We start from the raw sequence: 9576 nt of genomic DNA, 5'->3' as shown, positions 1-9576 counted from the left end.
GTTTGAACAAAGAAGATAGATTAAGATAAACGTTACAATAACTAGTTAATCTTGATAGCGTCGCTAATTGCCTCGATTCGCCATGCATTTTTTTTAAATAAGGGCAGGCGCACACCCGGTCACGTGCGGACAATGTGCACTCCGCATTGTCCGATGCAGATTGCTTCCGGGTATCGGTTCACATCGAAAAATGTCGAAACTGGACCCGGCTTCTATCTACTCGCCATTTTGTTATACCTTTGTCCGCTTTTGATGCTTTTTCCGTAAAAAATGGCATCATATTTAAATTCTGTAACTTGATTGTTGCGGCTACGAAAATATTTGGATTGCATAAATTAAATTTTGTGTATGTGCTCTTTATAACACTAAATTATAGATTTTTCCCGACGACTTTATCTGCGTGGAATTAAAAAAAAATCTTAGTAAGTGTCTATGCCAAAATTCAGCGACATCTGCTGTGCGGTTTGGAGGTAAATTCAGAGAAACATGCATCCATCGATCTAAACTTGCGCATATATCAGTAAGATTGCAAGATAAATTGAAACGTGATCCTATATAGTTTTTTTTTTAATTTAACTTTAAAACCAGTAAAAAAACTAATCAGTACATAAATAAGTCTCATTATTTAAATATACATACAGTACATAAGCGTTGAAATTAAAAAATAAAGTCATATCTGAATAGTAAAAGATTTGTTCAAGTTAACATTCAGTACAACACAAAACTGTTTAAAAAACAGTATACCTAGCGGTTGAGATATCGTATTCTCGCCAGGGAGGGACTTAGGAGTGTGAGGAGGGGTGTAGGTGGGATGGGGGTTGGGGGGTAGACAGTGACGGAAGCAATTAGGCGGTGCGCAGGCGCGCGGGCTTCCTGCCCTCCTAATTGGCGTATCTTTGCTCGCTCGATGTACTCCTATTATATTCAAGAGGCGTACTGCCGCCGTTACGGTGCTATTGAATTATTTGTTAAATGTTTACGCTTTACTTCTTTATTTATATGCTAATATTTTGTTACTTCATTTCTTTTACACATATTTATCGTTGATATAAAAATTAAAGAAAAAATAACACTTTACTTTACGTACTAGGTGTTTAATTTCTATTCGACGTAAATTAGTTATTGGAAATCTATCTATCTACACTAATAAAGCGTAAACAAACACTGCTTTGTGACGTAAGATGTCAGCAATTACAGTATATTTTTTGATAATTCTTTCTTTAATAAAAAGGGTCACACGACACGCTTTAGGCTGTATATTTCCACACTATCAATACTCAGAGAGTAAATAAATTGCAAAAATCCTTCACGAGGGATCATAAACTACAAGTTGCCAACATTAAGAAAGCAACGTTACTATGATAAGGGCAATTGTGACATTTGCCGTTGAGAATTTGACAAATGTAAACAACAAAATAAAGTTTTTTATAATTTCATGCGGATGAAGCTGCACGAGAACAGCTAATAATGAGTAGAACTTTTAAAAACACAATAAAACAATGCGGAGTTATATTTTGTACGTACAACCCTTCGTTAGCTAGCTAATGATTCGGTAAACACCCGCCCTTAGGCCTAAGTCGTATTCCCTCGACATCTGCTTTGTTCCAAAACCGAAATCTACTTATTCATATCGTATTGCTAATTTGAAGATTAGGCGGCGCGTTCCGTACGTTATTAAATTATCAATTCCGTTTGTGGGGAAGAACGTCCCGAGGGATCATTGATGCGGATCCCATCACTATGACAACTTTTTTTATCTCGAGGTAAAGGACTCGAGGTATTTCCAGCCAGTTTTTAAATTTCGATTTTTAAAATGAAAATCTTTTAAACGTTTACATTTTGAATAATAAAGTGTATGAGTTCTAGTTATTATTTTTATAGATTGCAATAAAAAAAAACATCTTTTGATGTAACAAAAATTGTTTATTAACTATACTAATATTATAAAGAGGAAAGATTTGTATTTTTGTATGTATTGGAATATTTCAAAAACTACTGGACAGATTAAAAAAAATCGTTCACCATTAAAAAGCTACGTTATCAGTAAACTTAGGATAGGACATGTTTTTTTATAAATTTTAATTTCACGTGGGCGAAGTCGCGAGCAATAAAAGTAGCTTTTAAGCTTAACTTTATCTTGTTTAATTTATTTAACGTAGTATCTAAGAACTTTATTTTAAATTGATAATGAATACAATTCGTGTATTTCGTACCTTTAAGACGGATAGCTGAAGTTTTAATTGATCAGATTGGGTAGTTAACGTTCAGACTTAATGCCGAGGGACGCAAGGACTGATTTAATTGGGAATTTGCCTTGGAGATTTCAAATCATTGTTACAGTTTAGTTGTGGCTAACAAATTATAAATACGTCAATATTCATTACTTAAATGTTTTAAATCGACATTTACAACCTTTAAATTAATCCTGTTAAAATGCTATTCCTTAGTACATGATTAAAAAGTTTTAGTCCAAAAGTTGCTAAAATAAAGTGAAAGTTATAAAAGTGCCTGATATAAAATTTATAGCAAAATTTCTGTTAAAATTTTTTGCTAATTATTATCCTACTCGCTGAATGGGGGGAATGGGTAAACTAGAATTATACTTTAAATGATCATTGATTTGAATGTTAAATAATTCAAATTAAAAAGCTACAGTGAGCGAATCAGAAGGTTATTGTTAGTGTGCGCTGAAGCGAGATGTCAATAAAACTGTTATTAATTGAGCATTAAGCACGTAATGACTGTTGACAATAGATCAGTGGAGCGAAGAGCCACTCAATTATGTGGTATTCAGGATCGACTCTGAACTCACGAGCTCTCATTGGTTAGCCGCCCTCTATGAAAATATTAGGGTCCACTCCCTTCTTGTTGACATTTTGTGGATAGAGCTTTATGTTCCGTTTTCGTTGGTTCCGTGATTTTTGCTATATCATTTGGTTTTTTATTGTCTAATTCTGATATGGTATTTAGAGGTCTAAGACGATGATAATTAACTTAGTCTTAAAAAATAATATTAACCGATAGAGAAGTAGCTAATATTTTGTTTAATTTGGTTCATTTTTACGCGTTTACGTCAAAATTAGTATTTTTTCAATATCCGTGTAATAAATGACTCGTTAAAGTTTAACTAGTTAACCAATGCAGTCACATTTAAAACATAAAATGTAAAAATCGCGGTCCACACAAAGCGATCTTTCGTTATCCCCAGTCTTGCTCCCCTTACCCGCATTAATGTTATTATTTGGCAACATTTACTAAATAATTTGCTCGTTAAACGCTGATACGCCCCCCTTCCCTAACTATCGTATTGTAAGCGTCTCCCCCGGGACAAGTCGACTAACAGTAATTACAAGACTCTCTTTGTAGCGATATTTGTAGTAACATGCTTTTGTGAACGATACGAAATTAATAAACCTATGTTATTGTATAGACGGATTAGAAAACTATCGGTACCGCAACGGTTTCAATGAACTCTTATAAGTTTCGTATTTGATGAGTTTTCTGTAAGCTCCCAAAGCGAAGAGATTTATGGCTTCGCGCGGTTTTCGAGGGCTGGTATCGAAACGTGGGTATTTTATAGCGGATAAAATGTAACCTTTTCAATAGATTTTGAGGTTGTTTTTTTTCTGCGATATTACTGTATTATGTGTGATGATATATTTATTAAATAAACTACTTATGTACACAAATATTTTTATAATTATCATATAAGCGTATTTCAATATAAATCAAAGATAATTGATTTGTAGAAATTATCACAATTTTATTTCCATTAACATCACATTTTGTTATTTCAGGTTTATTTGTTTACTTTGTTACATAAATCCGCCCCTGTCAAAATTTTCCAGTACCGTATTCACCTTATTTTCTTACACTTTTATGTATGTTTTCTTTTAATGAATTTGATTATCTTCAGTGATTTTATAAGTAACATTTTTAGACGTTACTGAACATTGTTGCATGCGTTTACCATTCCACCACTGCCTGAAATCTTTCTTTCCAGTTTTGTTAACTTTATTTTTTAACGCTTCACAAATATCACAAAATGGTTGATAAGCTTCAATAGTGTACAGGTTTCTCCATTTAAAATATTCTTCGTATTTAGTATAGTTGCTCAACGACTCGTTGATTACTTTTGCGATATCACTTGGGCTTGTAGCACGGCCATCGATGTATGAATGGGGCGGTAGGAATCTATAAGGGACAAATAGAAATAGCTTTGGATATTTAAAATTGGCTTTAATTCTACAATTCACCGAACCTTTCATAGACTACTAGCTTTCGCCCGCGGCTCCGTCCGCGCGGAACTAAAAAAAAACAAATTCAGGTAGCCTATGTGTTCTTCCAGACTATCCTATATATCTATTCCAAATTTTATAGATATTCGTTCAGCCGTTTAGGCTACAAACTTTAACAAACATCCATCCATCCATCTAAACTTTCGCATTTATAATATTAGTAAGAAGTATGAAGTATGATAATATCATAGGTTTGAATACAGAAAGGTATAGTCGGGGACTCTAACGGTGCTACACGTAAAAAGCTGCGCAAAAACAATAATGTAGGACCCCAATGGAAGAAAAAGTTAACAGTAAAAGTTTAACATGGTATGGGCATGTTATGAGGAGGGATGAATCGTATACTACAAGGAGAACGTTAGTTATAAGTGTGGAGACACAGAAGTAGAGGTAGACCTAGAGATGGATGGATTGCGTGAAAGGTGACATGATCAAGAAGGGAGTGATGACTGAGATGACGTATGATAGAGTTATGTGGAGTACAAAAAACTGTTACGCCACTGCGAGAGTAGGATAAAGAAGATGAGGATAATGTATTTATTGTGTTGCAAAGTTTTTGAGCAGATTAAATAATTTTACCTGGTATAATTAGCTCCGCCATAAATGATGGGCACCACATACTCCGCATACGCGTGTAATATTTTCATAGTAACATAATCCTCAGCGAAAATATCTTCAAATATTATGTAGAACATATATTCGTTTTTAAATATCCTATTACATGCTACTTTCCCGCATGTATTTGAACAGTTGTACCTATATATTTTAATAGAATACGGTTCTAAATTTTTTTGTAAATCAGATATATACGGTTGTGTAAAGTTCGCCAGTCCGCAACTATCTATGTAAGCGACAGATTTAGTTTTTCCTTTAATAATGGACTTTATGTCTTGGGGGACAGGGCTTAAACTTCTATTCCAAGCAGGTGATAAACTTGGAGCTATAATATCCCGACTAAGGCTCCTAACGATAAAGTATTTCCACACTAAATCGGAATCAAGTCGATAAGTAAAAGTTAGATTGAAGAAATCGTCATAATAGTCGTCACAGACAACATTTTTAATATCTGGCTGCATCGATATAAATATATTTAACATGTTCATGCTTCTGTTCGGTCGATTTGTTGATTCTAAATATTTTTCACTGAACAACATTGCGTCGAAGTATTTGTAATCTTCGCCGAAATAATTTCTGTCTTTAGTTAATTTGCAATTCGGTGAGGCGCAGCAGCGAAAATGATATCTTTTCGTGTCTAAATGTTTGTCCCAATTCAACAAGTAAATAGAATCGTCTGGCCAGTTCAAGGAACGTCTGCCATGGTTCACCACGATCACGGTTGTGACGTCACCAAGCACTGAAAGCGCCTTGCAAACAATCCATATATGCAACCCCATTACTGTACCCACCATAAAAAGTAACATTATAGTATTTTTAATCGAAAACATCAATGCGTTCTTTTTATAAGCTTTCTCCATTTTATAAATCATTGTAAAAATATAAATTTTTGGTATATGACGTCTGAAAAAACTAAAATTTACAAAATGACAATGTCATGTTGAGTTTGACGTTAATAGTTTTTTTTTATAAATTAACTTAAAGGCACCGAGAACATGATTCCAAAAAATATTTTCACTTTGCTGCTATTTAAAAAAAATATTTGTTGAAATATTATTATTTTTTGCAAATGGTAACATAATTTAATTTGTTATTTACTTCATAGATAATAAATAATTTCTACCGGATATGCGATCGGAAAAGATTTGTAACTTTGTAATGCGTGGGAGCTAAGGATTGATAATGTTGCCATTGTGTATAGGTGGGCATTGGCAAGACATAATGAAACGCATTTAGACAACCTAACAATACACTAAAGCGCCACTAAGCCGAGATTAAGATAAGTATCTGGTGCAGGACTTGATAAACACTTGAAGCGTAAACAATTCACCATTTGTGAAATATGGTGACCATACTTTATAGTCAAGTAAGGACACAAGTAATATAATACATATTTTTATTATTTTAAAACAATAAGTTTTATTGGAAAATTAGTAATTTATCGTCTTATGCAGTTTCTTTTAATATAAGTGTACGAAAAAATTGTTTAAAGGCAAACCAGTGGCAAATGGAAAAGCTTTACCTTCGAATGGGAGACAACGCTTCTGGACTTCTAGAGTTTATATAAATCTATCATAAGTAAATAAAAAATTGCTTAATATTGTCATAGGAGCATAAATAAATGGAAATTCTTCATTTCGCCTTTATGGGCTGAATGTTTTGTAATAACGAAGTTCTCTTTTTCTTAAAAATATGGTCTTAATATTTAACAGTTACTTTTAAGTGGTGAAAAAAATACAATGATCATCGTGAGTGGACTTCAACATGTCCGAAACTCGACCGCCATTGTGTTGTGTGTACAGTTATTGTTGACGAAATAAATGCATTGTTGAGGTGTTAACTGAAGGGCAAAAACCGATATAACAATAGTGTTGTAATTGAATTAAGAGAGCTTAAGAACATCGATGTCCGTCCGATGTTCTTGAAATCGATTCGCGGTTTAGGAGACGCAGATGACGGATCCGGTCTATCAAATGTTAATATACAATTGGTTTTATTTTTCCATCACACTTCATGTTTCATTTTCTAAAAAAAATAACATAATTACAAGTAATTAACTTAGTAAAAATTTCGTGAGACATTATACTATACAAATTATAACACGGCTAAATTCACGTGACAACCTTCGGTGTAGGCAGCGATCAGTTTCAGACCCGTCTGGAGTCCTGCTGCAGGGTGAGTGGTTACCGGCTTTATTCGCTATCGCGTCGCGACGGTCACTATCAGTGACCACTCACCCTGAAGAAGGACCACTGACGGGTCGGTGTCTACACCGAAGGTTGTCACGTGAATATAGCCGTGTTATAATTTATGTAATTACAAGTAACTGTTAAACATGAGTGTTGCAAAGAAGAAGCAAGAGGAAGCAGATGACATAGATTATCGAGAAATATAAAATAGATTTGTAAACTAAATGCTATGGGGCCTACAATCTAACATAGACTGAATAGAACTGTAATAAAATTGTACCTAACAAAATAAGTAACTCAGAATGTATAATGAAAATATGTATGTGTGTAAAATAGTCAATAATTTTGCATCGCTACGTTTCAAACAATAGCAATCAACACTGAATGAATGCTTTGAAAATATTTACATGAACATTTACACGCCTGATTGTAGTTACGCTGCAAAATTACGTTCCGAAATAAAATAACCTTTATTGATTTGTTGCAGCTTTAAAGCGGACACACACCGTTGACTAAACTATCGCACGACAGTTGTACGATTGTCGATTGTTTTACAGCCAATTCAACTGTTTTGTAGAACTAAAAATCAAGTAGTATGCGAACCTTCACATAATATAGGAATCAAAGCGAGACTTAGTTAGTTATGCGATAGCTTAGTTTCGGAATGCGCAACCTTTTAATTTGCTTTTATTTTTCAAATACCATTTATAATAAAATAATACTAATATATGTTATTGTTATTTATTTTAGTTATGTCTCAACCATATAACGTACAAATATTACAAGAAACATATCAATAATTAATAATAATATTTCAATTAAAAGCCAACCTCCTTTCAAATTATAATAATAAGAGATAATATACGAGCATTAAATCTTATTTAAGGAAGAATCCACTCAATTTCCTTAACAAATAAGAAATATATTTGCGTAAAATGAAACTCCACTTACAACTCTTGTTAAAAAAAATCGCGGAAACTTTCGAGTGGCTATTAAACCGTTCATAAGTGGGATTTAACCGTCGAACTTCACTGGTCTCTCATTTTTATTAATACATATTGCTGTCTTTGTTTTTTCGAATGGAAAGAAAGAGACAACAAGATGTAATAATGACGCTGTCACGGCGATTCAGTCCCAGTGTGAGATTTAAAGTTGCGAACATCCTAACAATGGCCGAGTACCATTGTCGACCATTTTGTTTTGTCAATACGTAAATAGTTCATAAATATTTAAACAGCTTACCAGTTCACCCTCGGTAGCGTATTGTGCGAAAGTTTTTGCATTCCTTACAAAAAATACCATTGATTTATGAAGTTAAAATTGAGACGGATGTCCGAAATAATTTGCGATGTCAATAGAAATTACGTGAACACGTGTAATAAAAGTTTAGCTAGAAAAAAATTAAAAACAAAACATCTACGAAATATACTAAGTATAGGACGATAGAACAGAAATTATTTTTTTTTATATTTAAATTCTCATTATTACAAAACAAAATAACAGTAAAGCTCGCTCCACACGAACTGTTCAGACCGTTTTAATTTGAATGTCTATAGCAGGCATAAGTTTAAATATTGGATTTGAATTTTGAAATATAAACTCGAAGTATATATAAATATAAAACTACGCGCCAATAGCCTAATTTGGGGTACCGATACTACCGGACTACCGATCTTGCGGTCGAGGGTTCGAATCTTGCCATTCGACTATTGTCGTGAACCATATCCTAGCACAAGCCTACAGCTTAGTTGGAAAGGGTAAAGGAAATACTAACTAGTAAATTAACAAAAATCTACTAATATTTTTTTAACAAAAAAATGTCCACAGCGGCAATCGCGATATCGTAATTGCATTACAAAAAGTCAATCAAATGCAAGTACTTGAGAGCAGGAAGTAGACCGCGTGCTTCTACCGTATTGACCAACAATGAACCACATGAGTGAATGATCACATGAGAGAATGAACCCATGAGTGAATGAACCCATAAGTGAATGGATCCGACACATGCCGTGTAATCCACTTAGCACCGACTTAATGCTCACGCTTGCCTACCTCGATAATGTTATTGAAAGTTTTGATTTAATGTGATTAACGGCATTATAATAATGGTTACAATTGTAAATGATTTGTGTAAAACTGTCTGTTGCGTTTTTATCATTGTAACATGTTATTTATGTAAGAAATCCGTCCCAGTTCCGACTGGGTGGCTAAGAATGAACATGTCTTATTTTCTGTCATATCCATACCTTTCTAGTTGATACCCTGTTTATAAATCAGCCTTCAAATTGTAGCTTTCTAATGGCAAAAGAATTTTTAAGTTCGGTTCAGTAGTTTCGGAGCCTATTCAATGAAAACAAATCTTTCCTCTTTATAATATTAGTCTGGATATAGTGAAATGTAATGTTAAAAACCTAATATTGTAAAATAATCTTGGTTTCTAAAAGAACAGCTAACGCCAATCGATTTTAAATTCA

At 33.5% G+C, this 9576-nt stretch overlaps 1 protein-coding gene across 1 annotated transcript; it reads right to left on the bottom strand.

Annotated features, from left to right (window-relative positions):
* Window positions 1-3742: 3742 nt before the first annotated feature.
* Window positions 3743-5838, bottom strand: LOC106111578 (alpha-(1,3)-fucosyltransferase C-like). Its single transcript, XM_013293705.1, has 2 exons — window positions 4878-5838; window positions 3743-4194 (listed from the first exon to the last, which is right to left on the bottom strand). Exons 1-2 carry the CDS (start codon window positions 5783-5785, stop codon window positions 3894-3896), a joined length of 1209 nt encoding a protein of 402 aa, XP_013149159.1. The 5' UTR covers window positions 5786-5838; the 3' UTR covers window positions 3743-3893.
* Between the last annotated feature and the right edge of the window lie 3738 nt (window positions 5839-9576).

Source organism: Papilio polytes, unplaced genomic scaffold, assembly GCF_000836215.1.
Source record: "Papilio polytes unplaced genomic scaffold, Ppol_1.0 DF824158.1, whole genome shotgun sequence".
NCBI lineage: Eukaryota > Metazoa > Arthropoda > Insecta > Lepidoptera > Papilionidae > Papilio > Papilio polytes.
Note: the sequence above shows the minus strand (reverse complement) of the source record. Positions and strands in the feature narration are given on the sequence as shown.

What these genes read in the sequence shown, in the direction of transcription:
- LOC106111578 (XM_013293705.1), bottom strand. Translation starts at nt 5,785, where the DNA reads ATGATTTATAAAATGGAGAAAGCTTATAAAAAGAACGCATTGATGTTT. An exon ending in GGCGGAGCTAATTATACCAG is followed by an intron (nt 4,195 to 4,877) that starts GTAAAATTATTT and finishes TGTCCCTTATAG; the next exon opens with ATTCCTACCGCCCCATTCAT.